The sequence below is a fragment of the Lampetra planeri genome, chromosome 29 (genome assembly GCF_965212315.1).
Source record: "Lampetra planeri chromosome 29, kcLamPlan1.2.h2, whole genome shotgun sequence".
Classification (NCBI taxonomy): domain Eukaryota; kingdom Metazoa; phylum Chordata; class Hyperoartia; order Petromyzontiformes; family Petromyzontidae; genus Lampetra; species Lampetra planeri.
The window spans coordinates 10821991-10838221 of NC_136135.1; the positions used below are offsets into that span (position 1 = coordinate 10821991).

At 50.6% G+C, this 16231-nt stretch overlaps 1 protein-coding gene across 1 annotated transcript in view; it reads right to left on the reverse strand.

The window, feature by feature from the left end:
- Positions 1-16231, reverse strand: part of ACAD8 (acyl-CoA dehydrogenase family member 8) — a 617085-nt gene that overhangs the window by 298670 nt on the left and 302184 nt on the right. The window contains exon 3 of the mRNA XM_078608250.1: positions 13963-14132. Coding sequence (XP_078464376.1) covers positions 13963-14132 — 170 coding nt within the window. The remainder of the gene's footprint in view (positions 1-13962; positions 14133-16231) is intronic.

Sequence of the window (16231 nt, forward strand, 5' to 3'; positions counted from 1 at the left end):
GCTCGTTGAGCTGCATTGGATTCCGGTTGCTGAACTAATACATTATAAGGTGGCACTTATTACGCACAAAGTTCCACAAACGAACCACGATGCCTTGATAATCTCGTCAAAGAACATAAACCATCACAGGGACTCCGGTCATCCTCGCAGCAGATTCTGGCTGGCCATTGAACAAAGACAGTCACCGCATCGCGTGCTTTCGTATGTGTTTCTGCGGCCGTCTGGAACAATCTTCCTTCTATATTAAGGAAGCCAATGGAGTTGTAATGTAGTAACTCGGCGGGAGACGACTTCACGGGTAACACACTCTTTATTTTATCAAACTCGTTCACAGGTGACTAACACCTACTTTGTATCTCGGGTGACAAACACCCACTTAGTATCTCGGGTGACAAACACCCACTTAGTATCTCGGGTGACAAACACCCACTTAGCTACTTGGCGACTAACGCCCACTGAGCTACTCGGATGACCAACATCCACTTAGTATCTCGGGTGACAAACACCCACTTAGCTACTCGGCGACTAACGCCACTGAGCTACTCGGATGACCAACATCCACTTAGCTACTCGGCGACTAACGCCACTGAGCTACTCGGGACACTCCCTGCCCGGGGTATCCGTCTCGACTGTGGGTCCCCAGCCCGACCCACGGGGGCGTCGGACCCCGGGTCCCACAGCCTCGCCTCCGAGCCACACAGGGCCCCGGTCCCCACAAGGACGGCGGGACTAGGGGTCTCGGGGCACTAGGTCTTCAGCTCCGTCTTCGGGTCTTCAACTGGGTAACTCTCCCCGAGTGCTCTCGCGCGTCCCCCTTTATACCCCACCTGCGGACGTCGCTGCGAGCACCCACTTATTCGACCAATCGCTGGGCGCTGGCTACGATCCTCTTTTCCCACATCTCATCGTGCCTCACCACCCACGCCGCGCCGCCCCGTCATCTGTCACTCCCGGCGCGCGCGTCCACACCACGCCCACAACGCGTGCCCAACCCCGCACCCCGCGCCGCCCCGTGATCCATCACTGTCACAGTCGGCGCACGTCAATACCACCACTACATCACCCCCTACCACATAGCTCGCAGCCGACCCGGCTGCTATAAAAATATACAAACCGCCCTGTGTGCCCCGTAACACAACACAACAACTAACGTAACAACACAACACGACGCGAACACTACCATCCGCAACCATCAACCAATGCCACCGCGACAATAGAACAATATATACAAACCGGCGAGTGACAATAGCAATGTGTATGCAGAAAGGAAAATAAATGGAAATTTTTTTTTTTCGACTCGTGCAGTGTCCCATCCTTTCCGAGCGTCCCTACAACGGGACATTACCCCGGCAGAGGGGAACACCGGGCGAGCTCGGTGTTGAGAAAAAAACGTCTTCATGAAAATTGTTGTGCCCTAGCCCGAGTCCGCCTTGCCGGTCCGTCGTACGGCACCAGACGCGGTTGAACGTCCGGTGGTGCCGGCGGTTCAGAAAGACATCGGCCAGGCACCGAGGACCCGTGCGTGCCGCGGGGTTCAGGCTCCCGACGGTCAGCAGCCGTCAAGCCCGAGGCACCTGGGGGTGGGTCAGGTGGAAACACGTGAGGAGCAGCCTGCGACACCTCCCTCCCCGAGTCGACGGTCACATCACACGCCCGGTCGTTACGGCACAGAACGGGGTCACACGGTGCCGTATAGGGCTTCAGTCGGGAGGGGTGCACGTACCAACGGCGTTTTTCCCATTTAATCTGTATACTCTGGGGTCGTGCAACCCGCACAATTTCCACCGGTCCCCTCCAAGGTCTCAACAACTTGGGGGACGTAGCCAACGGTGCATGTGGACAATGCAGCCAGGCCTTATCGCCTGGTTTCCAATCATGCGTATGCACCCTCCGCTCATGCAATCTCTCGTTCGCAATTTGCCGCGACCGCGAATTCAACCTCGCCGCCTCCCGTGCTTCAGTCAATTTTGCGATATTAAATTTGATGTGGTCTGCCAATTTAGATTTTGCACGTGGCTGGGAAATCCCCAGTTGGACGTCCATGGCCGGATCGGCCTCCCGCCCATACATAAGAAAAAATGGGGAAGACCCCGTCGCCGCATGAGGGGCCATTCGATAGGCCGCGAGTACCCCCGGCACCTGTAAGTCCCAATCAACCTGATCGTCGCAGACCTGTTGGCACAACATAGACGTAATCGTCCTGTTCAGACGCTCAACCATCCCGTCAGTCTGCGGGTGGTAGGGGGAAGTACGCACTTTCATTGTACCCAACAGGTCGCACACCTCGCGCAACAAACCGCTCGAAAAATTATTTCCTTGATCCGTCAGCAAGCGTTCGGGGGCGCCCTTGTCCAAAACATAACCCTGGACGAAGGCGTCCGCCACCGCTGCAGCCGACTGGTTGGCGAGTGGCCATGCCATGGGCCATCGGGTGAAGTATTCTACGCCAACCAGCAGGAACCTATTTCCCCTCGGTGTAGCAGGAAAGGGCCCCAAGATGTCCAACGCAACCAATTCGTTTGTGCGCGAAACTTGAATGGATTGCAGCGGTGGATTAGCTGCCAATGGTGGCGGTTTTCTTTCGGCGCACCCTACGCATCCCTTAAGAATGTTCGCCACGTCGTTACCCATCCCCGGCCAATAATAGTCTCGCTGGATTAGGGCGAGCGTTTTGTGAAAACCCAGATGCATGAGCCGTTCATGAGCTGCCAGAACGACCTTACCCCGCATAGCAACAGGCACAACGAGCACGTGACCCCGGGACATGTTGTCCCACTTCATCAAAAGGCCCTGTCTGCACACCCAGGAACCGACCCGCGCATCCCCTACCTCGGGAGCGCCAACTTTTCGACGTAGCGTAAGTAGGGAGCTGTCGGACATTTGGAGACGGCCCCACTCAATGAGGGGCAATGACAACAGCGAATCCCTCCCCGTGGGAGCGTCGACTCCCAATTGCACTTTGGACAAGTTAGCAGAACCGGCACACAACGAGTCCAACCACTCTGTCCCGTCATCACTTGGAGGATGCGACTCGACAGTGAAATCCGCTTGAGACACGAGCCGTTCCTCAACGGGTAGCGGCGCGGCGTGAGCCAGCACCGTTCCCTGCGCAATTTCGGCCGGCCGCGACCCCGTATTCAGGACCCTTACGAACGGCTCACTGTCCCCTCTCACCATGGTTTGAGCAACCGCTAAGTCGAGGCCCCTTCTGGCCCTGTTAGACGGCCCCAACGGCACCCCCTGTGCCACCGCGCCCACCTCGAGTGGCTTCCTCAACCGACGGGGTACCAACATTTTCGATCCCGGGGGCACCCTTACAGTCTGAGTTGCCAGCGCCTGCACCGTCGCACAAACCGTGCGTATTTTGGTAGGGCTCGTCAAGAACGCAAGCCGCCGACCTGACGGAAGCTCAATGCAGGCCTGATCTATGAGAATTTTGATGGGCATTTTGGACAAAAAGTCCGTACCTAGCAAACAGGGAACGGCCAGCGATGATGATACAAAAATAGGGCCCGCCAATTTGATGTCACCAATGCAAATAGTCGCCCGAATCTGGCCGATGATCCCCAGGGATCCCCCATTCGCCGCATTAAATGGCACGTCTACTGGCAGAAGGGGTCTACTTTGGACGGGAAGAATGTTATAAATAAGGTCCGAGATGATGGTGGCCGACGCACCCGTGTCAACAAGCACCCGGACCTCAACCCCGTCAATGAAGCCCGTTACCACGGACGACCCGGCCGACGCAGCCACGATCCTGTGGGCCAATTCGGACCACTCGACTGCTTGCGGGCCGCGTACGGACCCCCCTCGCCGAAATGAACCCCCGGCACCCAGCCGCGAACCCCCCACCGCCAAGCGGCGACCCGAATGTGCCGTGTTTGTGGACCGAACGTGTGAGGTGCCGCGACTTGCCGGGTTTTGTTGGGATGACTTGTGGGCCTGGTCGTCGTCCCGACGTGGTCCTGTGGCGCGCTGACGCGGGGCCCGGCACCCGGCTGCGACGTGACCCCGAAGGCCGCAGTTGTAGCAGACGACGGACGTCGTTGGTTTCGGTTGCTCCAGCTTGCGGGGTGAACGTGTGGGCGAACGACCTCCCGTTCTCCACTCCCCCGGACGCGATGCAGCGAAGGCCTGCTCCTGATCCGCAGCTGGCTGAGGTTCGGCGATCGTGGCTGCCAGTACCGCGTTCCCCGCCAAATTGCAGACGACCCCCGGCCTGCGTTTGAGGACCTCGTACGCGTGAATGCTCGTGGCGATCGCCAGGGAGCAGATATCCATCTCGTCCGCCACATTGATGGGGACCCCCAACTCGTGGGCCAACGCCAGCAGCTGCTCCGTCACCATGGCGTCCTTCCCCTCCTTATCCATGCGGGGAAAAGCTGCGTCCGCTAAGGCGAGTAGTGCCGTGCGATAGGCGAGCGTCGTTTCTCCAGCCACCTTCCGCCGATCGTAGAACTGGTGGCGACACGTGGAGGGCGGTCCGAACACCTTCGCCATCAGGTGTAGTGCGGCCTGGAGCGTAGAGCGGGACGACCTTGCAGCAGATGTGAAGGCTGCAAGCGCGTCGTCGTCGAGCATCGCTGGCAACGCACGCAGGGCAGTGGTGTCGGACCACCCCGACATCTCCTGATGAGCGAGGAACCTTCGTTGGAAGGCTCCCCAGTCGCCCCCATCCGCCTTGAACGCCGACAGCGCGGGCAATCTTTGCTGGAGGACCCGATCGTCGTCGACGTCGGAGAGATTTTGCCGCGCTCCGCTGTAGTTGTGTAAAATGTCGGCTCGGTTGTCAGGCGCAAAATGGAGAGCTCCGGTGCGCGCTGATGATGTGGGCTGCGCTGAGCGGAGGTCTCCGGTCACGTGGTGTCCGTGTTTCCCGCCAATCGATGGCGGCCCCTCAAAAACGGCGGGAACTTCCAGACTTTTGGCGCGAAGCGCCTTTTGGCGGGATCCCGCCAGCCTCGCTCCTTCCTCCAACCCCGCAGCCGTTTTCTCGCCCGCTGGAACGGAGATCTCCGCCAAGATTGCAGCGGCGGCGAGCAGCAACTCCGCCAACCGGGAGTGTGCGTCCCGCAGGCTGGTGTCGGAGGCGAGCGGAGCGCCGGCCATCCCCGCGAAGGGCTGCATCGGCGGCAACTCCTCGTCCTCTCCTCCCGAGGTTGGTGTCCCCGGTACGCCGTCGTCTTCCCGACCTCGCTCGTGGGTACGGGTAGTCTTCCTAGTGTCCATTCTTCTTGAAGACAGGTTCACTTCTGACGCCAGTTGTAATGTAGTAACTCGGCGGGAGACGACTTCACGGGTAACACACTCTTTATTTTATCAAACTCGTTCACAGGTGACTAACACCTACTTTGTATCTCGGGTGACAAACACCCACTTAGTATCTCGGGTGACAAACACCCACTTAGTATCTCGGGTGACAAACACCCACTTAGCTACTTGGCGACTAACGCCCACTGAGCTACTCGGATGACCAACATCCACTTAGTATCTCGGGTGACAAACACCCACTTAGCTACTCGGCGACTAACGCCACTGAGCTACTCGGATGACCAACATCCACTTAGCTACTCGGCGACTAACGCCACTGAGCTACTCGGGACACTCCCTGCCCGGGGTATCCGTCTCGACTGTGGGTCCCCAGCCCGACCCACGGGGGCGTCGGACCCCGGGTCCCACAGCCTCGCCTCCGAGCCACACAGGGCCCCGGTCCCCACAAGGACGGCGGGACTAGGGGTCTCGGGGCACTAGGTCTTCAGCTCCGTCTTCGGGTCTTCAACTGGGTAACTCTCCCCGAGTGCTCTCGCGCGTCCCCCTTTATACCCCACCTGCGGACGTCGCTGCGAGCACCCACTTATTCGACCAATCGCTGGGCGCTGGCTACGATCCTCTTTTCCCACATCTCATCGTGCCTCACCACCCACGCCGCGCCGCCCCGTCATCTGTCACTCCCGGCGCGCGCGTCCACACCACGCCCAGAACGCGTGCCCAACCCCGCACCCCGCGCCGCCCCGTGATCCATCACTGTCACAGTCGGCGCACGTCAATACCACCACTACAGAGCTATGCACTTTTATATCATCTAGATTTCAAACTCATTTCTTTAAATCTGCTTTTTTGTTTCGTTTGCTGTCCTCCCCCCGCACCCCCGATTAGCACGGTTCGCTACGTAAGGTGCAGAATAAGTTCAATATACATACAAGTCATGACGATCTAACCCAAAATAAACCAATTGTGAATCATAACATCTCGATTCAGCCCCTTTCAAGACCTCCAGATGCAAATATGTATCGACCAAAGTTTAAAATTCAAACGGTTCATGATGCCCCGATTTTTATGGAACCCAAACTTGAAGAAAGTAGTAGTTTTGGGACTCTTTTAGTTATGAGAATAATTTCGACTATATTTGTGCAAATTTCAGGTGATCTCCTCCAGAACAGCACTGGAATTCACATCGCTCACTTACTGAGTGTCCGTGTACTCTATATTAGTTGCAATTGCAATGAATACAATTTCTGGGATTTCCAAATAATAAATATATTTATTAATAATAAGTCAACGGACAGGGTCTGATGCACCATTACCAACTGCATGCAAAGGAGCTCTGCACGAGTGTACAGGTCAAGCTGGGGGGGGGGGGGGTGTGCCTTCATATAATATGAATCAACTTAAGTGGGTTTGTGAAGGGTTTTGTATTTCCACTAGCAGTAGTACCCGGCGTTGCCCGGGTGAAAAATATATTTCTTAATAACCTTACATTTTTCACACCCTCACCACTCACCCTCAGCATTCACCCTCACCACTCACCCTCACCACTCACCACTCACCCTCACCATTCACCCTCACCACTCTCCCTCACCACTCTCCCTCACCACTCATCCTCACCAATCACACCCTCACCAATCACCACTCACCCTCAACACTCACCCTCACCACTCACCCTCACCACTCACCCTCACCACTCAACCTCCCCTCACCACTCACTAATCACCACTCACAATCGCCACTCGCAACCGCCCTCACCATTATATTTTTGCCCCAGTCAACGCCGGATATTTCCCATTCGTAGCAGTTTATATCAACTCTATAACCAACTTATATTAAACAGGAAGCGCGATCCTAAAGTAATTTACAACCTTCGATTAGTCCTTTGTGCGATTCAAAGAATCGATTCCTGGCATGTTGGGGGTTTACATTTTGAATGATAGAGTTTCATTTTCATTGTTATTTTATTTTTTAATTTTTTCAGGAGTTTTTAATTACATTTTTGCCCTGGTCAACGCCGGATATTTCCCGTTCGTAGCAGTTTATATCGACTTTAAGCAACTTATAGTAAACGGGAATCGTCGGAATCTAAAGGAATCTACAACCTTCGATTCCTTTGCGCGATTCAGAGAATCGATTCTTGGCGCGTCGGGTTTAAAAGTAATTACACAGTTGTTTTTCATTGGTATGTAATGTTTGAAAGTTTTCATAAGATTTTAAATGTATTTTCCCCCCGGGCAACGCTGGGTATATCGAGTTTATACCACAAAGTCGTCGCTTGACACGGGTGGGGTGTAGAGGCCTAGTACCGTGCAGAGCCTCCGGCCTCGCCTAGATTGCCCACCCGGCTGAGGCTGGGTACCGGGGCCGTTACCCCCCACCCCCCGCGCTACAATAATACTGTGTAATCGCTATAATTTTATTATCTACCGACCCTATAATAGTAATTGCACACATTGTGGTGGGGGGGGGGGGGGAGTGAAGAGGACGTGAAACTTTGATGAATTTACCTCAGAGTCGCGTGGTGGGTGTCGAGGCCTAGTACCGTGCAGAGCCTCCGGCCTCGCCTAAATAGCCCACCCGGCTGAGGCTGGGTACGGGTGCCGTTCCCCCCCCCCCCCCGCGCTACAATAATACTGTGTAATCGCTTTAATTTTATTATCTACCGACCCTATAATAGTAATTGCACACATTGGGGTGGGAAGGGAGTGAAGAGGACGTGAAACTTTGATGAATTTACCTCAGAGTCGCGTGTTAATGCGTGCGCATATTTTTAACGGGAATTAAAAATGGCGTCCACCCCGCAGCGAATGCGTCGCTACCTGTTGCCAGGGGCAACCGCCGTCCAATGAAACTGCGTATGGTCCGGCGACACACAGACACACACACAGACAGACAGACAGATTTGCGATTTTATATATATAGATTGTTCTTCTTTTTGGTGTGGTTTTTCATACAAGCCCTCTTGAGTTTCCAACCTCACCTGGTCACCTTTTTTTGCCTTGTTTTTTTATTTGCACTTTGTCGTTCGCATGTTTTTTGTGTGTGCAAATAAACAATGCAAATACAATACAGCCTGCGTGAAATTACGTTCTACAAAGGACGAAACAACTCAATGAATGTAGGGAACAGCACAACATCTCATGTACGACGAGGGAGAACTGGATATTTGGATATTGTAAGAGGCATTTTAAAGCTCAAACCTATTAATTGTATTACTCCTCCGCATTCTTTCTGAATTTACACAGCTATAACTGCCATGTGTTAACAACACTTACGCTGAACAATTTGTCCAAAGTATTGCACCCGTGCTCGTGTATAATAGCTTAACGACTGCTCTCCAGGAAAGAGCAAGTAACACCTGCAAAGGGAAATCCAACGTTCTAAGTTGTATGCAGAGGAGCACCTGAACTACATCTCAAGTGCCTCTTCAGCAGTTGCTGTTGAAGGAGCTGGCAGTCTGTTTTTTTGCTACGCCTGAGAAATATTACGTCTGTCTATCCGTCCGTCCCTCTATCCGAGGACACTGAACACATTTCGCAATAATCAGAAGACCCCGACAGCATTCGCCGCACAACTTACTACCAGCTCATCAATAACAATGACGATATTCGTACCGGGTCTTGTGGGAAAAAAAAAAGATACGTGACGAAAAAATAATCTTAAGCCATGATCAATACGCTGCTGCATGAAGGCCGCCGCAACCCGTCACTCAGCGCCTGCGCACGAGCCGATGTTCATCGTTCCATCTCCCTCGACAGACGTGTCCCACCCAAACTGATTGTCATTCAAGCAGCCTTCTAGCCCGACTCCTCTTTCTTGTCATCTCAACGTAACTCCGAGCATGCAGCTCTCCACGCTTCTCCGCGCACCCCTAATCAAGCATCCCAGCATGAGGCGCACGAATGCGCGTGAGCACACGGATATCTGAACACAACAACAACGTGTGCGTGCGTGTGCAGGTGCGCGTTTCACCCGCACATCTCGTTAAAGCTCCCTTCGTGGATTGGCTTTCATGCTCCTTCCAAACTGCCGAAAACAAAACTTGAAACTGCTCTCCGCGTGCTTCTGGTTAATTTCACCATGCTGCCGAGCTCACATTGCTCAGCGCTCACAAACTCACAGGCACTCACGATGAAGCCACAGCAATGCTAAAACACCAATAATGGTGGCGAAACAAGACAGGGCACTTAAAACCGTGTTGGAATAAAATTATATACAGCAGGTGTACATTGCACAATCCCTTTTCTAAGCATTGAGGTGAGGAGGTCGTCATGACAAAACTGTGGACTCCGCCAATCTATACCTTGCCATCGCTCTTTCCCTTCCCACAGCCGCTGCAGCTGTTGCAAACTCCACTCCCAGGTCTGTTGTTGAAATTAAGTACGATTCCTGAAGGAATCACCCAGCTCTCGTGCTAACCACGATACAATCGTACCACACACACACACACGTGACGATCACTCATATAGCCTTGTAGACTGCTGCAGTGAGAGCGCTGTTGGTGAGCAACTATTCATACTTGCATGGCACATGAGGGGGGTGCTGTGGCCAGCATCACGGTTGCCCAAATGTGCCTCCTCATTACCAACGTTCACACACACCTCAGGCACTCATTTAAGGCTAAGCGGACCTAGGGGAGGCCCGTGGTAAGTTCAGACACCACTCGTGACCAATGATGCACATGAATGGACAAATGCATCACGTAAACATCACACACAGACACAAATATTCTGTGGCGAAAATCAAATGTCCCACTCTTAAGACACCTTGCAGAGCAATGAAGGAAATGAGCACACGCACGTGTGCAGCATGGCCAAACAGTAACAACGACATCACATTAAGAAGCCGGAACACGGTGGTTTTTATTCGGAGTGATTGCTGTAATTATATACAAACGGTGCCACAACAGGGAGCCCACTGAGAGCCATGGGGGCACCTGCCATTCTGCAGCTCAGCCTTCCTTCCTGGAGATTCGTGCCTAACTCGCTTAGGAACCATGTCAAGTGTTCTGGGGTCCGATGCCCCAAACCCATTTAATATTACTCTCATCAATCACCATCATTACCACCACTGATACAAATAGGTTGTGACCGAGTTGCCAACTACAGCGTTTGTGTTTTGTATTACAACCACTTCTACCGAGCAGAGTGAGCAGGTGGCCGATGTTGACAGCAGGAGGAAGAACGATATAATGAGTTAAACTGAATGTGTTTATAATCGACTGCGGAGTTTAAGATTTCTAGAGGCATGCGTGCGTTCTCGCGCTCACGCAGGACAGCATATTGGAAGGTTGCGAGTTCAAAGTCTTCAAGTCCCAGTCGAGCGGCAACTCAGCTACCGTGACACCAGGGTCAAAAGTGATGAGTGCCACTAGATGGGAAATCAAAAGCATTGTAACATGGAAATCCTAGGCCCCTGCCACAGAATGTTGAATTTCCACCACTGACTGCATTATTCTCTGGGTCCTCCGGTTTTTCCCTCCACATTTAGAAAATATGCATTTAGATTATTTGGCTGCGATAAATGTCCACATGAACCACTTTATTGAGCTATCATCATTTGTGGCCAGGTCGCTTACGAAAAATAAGCGAATAGATCAGTGGGCTTTACCAAGTGAAATAAAAAATAGGTTTTTTTAATTAGTAATTTGCATACTTTTAAGATACTTTGCACTGCTATCGTGTTTTTGTACTGTTTGTTGTTGTAACTTTCTGACCCACCCGACTGGACATCTGTGAAAGATAGCTCTATAGCTCATCAGATTCCTCCAGTATAAATAAGGATTCTGGTTATGGTATTACACAATGGTAAAATATACCCATTTTCCTTTAAATACCATCGCAGCTAATTCCATTATAGGAGGGTAGCCAGCACCTCCCGAGGATAGCATTGTACAAGAGCTCCATGCACGCCCGGCCACCTTTATCTACTCATTGCTGATATTCACGCAAACGTTATACCAGGTATCCATTCTGAGGCCAAGTTGGCTGCGGAAATCCCTTGGCAGATTCCCACAGTGCTTGCCACTGCTATTGTGTACGACACGGGTAGCCAGGATCGCGTGTCATGCAAACAACTGCGAGTGGTAAAGGATACATAACATGAATACGCATATTGGCATGGGATTCAGAGCACACCCTTTAAGTGTTTCCCTATCTCGGGCTCTCACCATTGCGGCGGTAACAGCGGCCACGGCAGCTGGCAAGTGACAAGCCATGATTTCTGCAGAGCCGATGGCCATGGGCTAAGGCCAACTCACATCTGCTTGCGAGCTCTCACGGGGGAGGTGTGTGAATGTCTAGACATTAGCTTGCAGGTGTATGAGCGCTCTCGCTGGCTAATGTGCTGGCTGGCTGGCAAGTTGGCAGACTGGAGGCAGATGTGCCTGCTTGTGCGTGCACTCGGGCAATTCTGTGTGTGGAACAAACAAGCGTGGCTGCTGTAACCAGAACAAAGGTTTTAATTCCAGATGGCTGAGCGCGGCTAGCACACATACCACGTTGAGTCAATTTTACAAGGATTGAGAAATCAATTGGGAAAGTGGGGCCCATCCTCAACTTAGCACTAAGGTTGTACGAATCACCACAGGTGATCCAGCTGTGGAAATTCCACCTTCAAATGGCATGCACTAGGTCTCTAGATAAAAATGACTTCTGTGAACTTTCTACATGTTGCTGCTCATTATCATATATGTATCTTTCTTTATTAATCAGCAAATCTGCTCCTTAAGGCACGAAATTAAATGTTTTTTTTGGTTGCAAGGTTTCCCTTGCAAAATATATCATATATATAGTGTCTCCGTTCTGATTAAATATATATAGGGGTGTGAAATACTTTGTTCTACTTTGAAAGATATATAGTGAATACATTTTAAAGGTTTTAGATATGCTTTTTTGTTAGTTTTATCACTAACTGTATCCCAAATGTGCCTTCATAGCCAAAGATAAATAAACACTTGTGCACCGAAGAGAAATAACGTGAAGGAGAATGACCCCCACGCCACTTCCCAAGTCCTTCCAGTGCCTCCTCAATCCAGTGACTGTGTCGAACCCCCACTTTAAGGCGGAGTCCATCACATAGCGCAATGCACGAAGAATAAATGTACAATATATCATCCAATACAAAAAACATTTTATCTCTCAGGCCTGTAATAAAACAAAATAAGTGAAGAACTGAATTTATGTAATAGCTTTTTGTGCAGTCATTGATGAACAGGCTGAGACAATCAAACACTCCACCACAAGAGAATATGCTTTTATTTTATCTGGGAGCCGGGGGTTTGAACTTGGGATCTCAACAGTGCTAACTCAGTGCTCTGACACGACCATAGCATTAGTCCCTTGAGCTACCCGCCATCCAAGCACCAACAAAGGCCTCTGTGAGTGCGATGTCACTGCAATATTTTTTCACCGCAACCGCAACCGTGTCAGCGGCTGTGGCTTCATCTCCTCCCTCAGATTGTCCCCGAGTCCCGTAAGCCTGCATGGTCTTGTTGTTGGTTAATCGGGCCCTTGGCGGTTGCACCTACTAGGACGGACCCTGGTTCAGCCCCATAGCCAATTTGACACAGACTGTGGGGACAACATTTAAGTCATTTTGGACAGCAGTGGTATGACACAAGGAAATACAATTCAGGCCGACTCAAAGTGTCTCACTGCACATACACGCCGTTGGGAAGTACGGTACTCCTCTCCACTGCGGTGCCCTGAGCCAGAGGTATAAATTCCATATTCCTGTGCCCTGTACCAGTTCCTCCATAAAATGATCACCGTTTACTTTGCACAAAAGTGTATTCTTTTCATAAACCCCCCAGAGAGATAATTGGTTCGATCAAAGATCGACCCTCAACCAAAACTCAAACTAACGTTCTGATTGTGCCTGAAGCACTCTACACCCCTTCCAGCCACGTATCTGCCCAAAGCTCACACACGTGTTTAACAGATCTAATGGCAGTAGTTTGTGTCAGTCCTCTATTTCAGGTGCCCCTCTTTCTGTCTCTCAATGGCATTCTCAGCACACTTCTCTCTATGCTTCCTTGTGCCCTTTTTACTCTTTGCCCAAAGTTTTTGATCAATGACCATATTTCCGAGCCGTATGTCAAAGTATGTTGTATGCACTGTAAATAAGTATAACCCGTAAAAACGAAGTTTTTCACCAGAAATCCTTTATATGCGTGGCAGCGAACTTAATATAAAGGATTTAAAAATATATTCGCCTGTGGAGGACGCGGGGATCGATCCCGCGACCTTTGGCATGGGAAGCGAGGGCGCTACCAACTGCGCTACTCCGCCACGGCCTGTGGAGGGGTTACGCTCTGGGCTCTTACACTGTGCGTTCTATTTGAATATATGTCAAATAATTTTTTTTTGCCTAAAAAGTGTAAAATGTTGGGAATTTTTTTCACGAACATTAATTGTCTCGCACAACGAGTCTGTGTGGAAAATGTCAGCTCGATTGGATCACGGGAAGTGGGTTAAAAAACGACTGAAAGATTTGCACGGTCGTAAGCAAGCAAGCAAGCACGCAAGCAAGCACGCAAGCAAGCAAGCGAACTTAATATAAAGGATTTTAAAAAAAAGACATGCAATGCTACCTTTTTATTATGAATATTAAAAAAATGTTGAGTCCGTAAGCGACAATGCGTCTTCTGGCACGATAGGCTTGTGAATGCTCAACTGTGGATGATGGGCTCACTTGTGAATGCTGATGTAGGCCGTTGAGCTGACACAGCCTGTGGACAAGGCCTCAAAGATGACGGTGGTCTCCAGGCGGGAGAGGCCGGAGCCCCCCACTTCTGGCTGCACGTACACCCCACCAAACCCCAGCTGCCCGGCCTTGTGCAGCATCTCCACTGGAAATATCTCCTGTGGCACACCAAAAACAACGCACACAGACCACAAGAGGCAAGTGATATTAGCGAGCGCCTATTCCAGGCCACCATTGCACGCAGGGGGGTTGCCACCTTGTCTTGTTTTTTTTTCTTTCCAGGATCGTCCTATTGTTGGATCAAGATACTCTGCAGTCCTGGAAAAATGTGAATCTTCCCGGGACATTAAAAGTCCCAGTCTTAGTCAGCTGTGTAATGATAATAGTCATTCGCAACTCTAGACAATACATTCACACGTGCGTTTTCTCCTCTTCCGGAATGGTAAGATATTATTCTTCCCATTAAACATCCCCAGTTGTAACAACATGATAAAGTTTAATAGCTAGCCTCATACCCCACCACCTTTGTCTCCCCTGTGCCGATGTTGGAATCCTGAATCAAGTACTCATTGAAGGCTGAGTCGACCTAGGGAAAGACAATCCTGGAAAAAACAGGACAGGTGGCAACCCTACGTACCTTGCCTGCCTGAATAAGCGCTCGCTAACAACACTTCACTATGCTATTGTACACAGCGAAGAACCAACCCCATGTTTGCTTGATCGTAAACAGGAATGTGGCACGATAGAAAATAAACTGCGGTTCCATTACCACTGTAACTGTGCTAGGCTTGGTGCAAAGCTTGGCCATGTGGAGTGGCTAATGCACCTCTTAGAGGAGGTCATATAATAGCCTGCTATTTTTAATGTATAGACAGGAATAGCTGCACTTCCGATAAGCACGGTTGGCTACATACATAGCCAAAATATAGACAATAAGAGGATTCAATGTTTTTTTTCTGCGAGTCACTTTAGTCAATAATGCAAGTTAAGAGGACTGCATGTGTGAGAAATAGTTATACAACACAGTGTCTGTTGTAACTAAACTGGGGAAAGTGAAGACATTTGGACTTCGGGGGGTTGTAAGCAGACCACATCAGGTCCCAAAATCTACATAACGAGAAGTCAGGGTGGTGGTTTGTGCCCAGTGGCAGCGCGTATCCCGCTTGTTCCAGAGGTTCATGGGTCCATCTGGCTCACAGTGGATGGTAAAGATCCCTCGACCTAACTCAAAAGGAGAAGGCCACTGTGTGCCTGTGTCGTGGTCCAAATGTAAAAAATGCACACATTGTAACATCACTCCCTCCTGGCAAGACTCGATCCCTCTGTGAAACACAGCTCCTTTGTGATAGCCCTGAAATTTGCGAATGGCGAGAAAACCCAATGTTGCTCAATTATTAGGAGTGGGTAAGTCAATAAATGTGTCTGTAGGCCACGCCTAAGCCAATACATTCTCATGGATGTCTAGAAACAAACCTACGGCTGTGGGCTACGCGGAAACATATGGCCACACTTATGCAATGTGTGAAATTCCTGGCTCACAACACAGGGCATGTACAGAAATAAACTGGGTTCCTCGTGTAGGAGAACAAGTTAATTATCCCCCAACTAGCTTTAGACATTGCTGAAACAGGTGCAGTAGCAAAGACGCATACACAGACACAAATGGGCACGTATTACCGCAATGGCATGCGTGCAGCATGAGTGGAGAGCAATCATACGTTCCTTAAACAAAATATAACCAACACAGGAGTAATGTCAGTCCACAATACAATGGCAGCAACATCTGTCCAACAATATGGGAAAGACTGGAAATGAAAGAGATTGGAAGAAAGAAAAAAAATGCTTACGGTGGCCACCTGGCTGCCATATTGATCCGGAGGTTAAAGTCAACATTATCCAACAAATTCCCCAAGGGGTGGTTTTTGTGTTTGTGTTACAACTTCCAAGTTTCAAGTCAATAACAACAAACGGCCCCTGAGATACAGCCTGAACCGATGCATCAGACATCAATCAGGATGACTGATCGTTACACTTCTTCCCTGGGATGCCTGTGCATTTCTGCAAACAATTCCCACTGCACAAGGTTTTTTTTTATTCCCACCTCTGCCGCGGCTGCTTGACCGTTACGATATCAATGCTATGCCATTCTTAAATAACACCTGTAACACACACGTTTAGTTGTGGACGTTCAAGATACACCAGCGGCCCGCAGTATTCATCTCCAGGGGTGGTCAATGAGCAGATTCTAGCTGCGTTC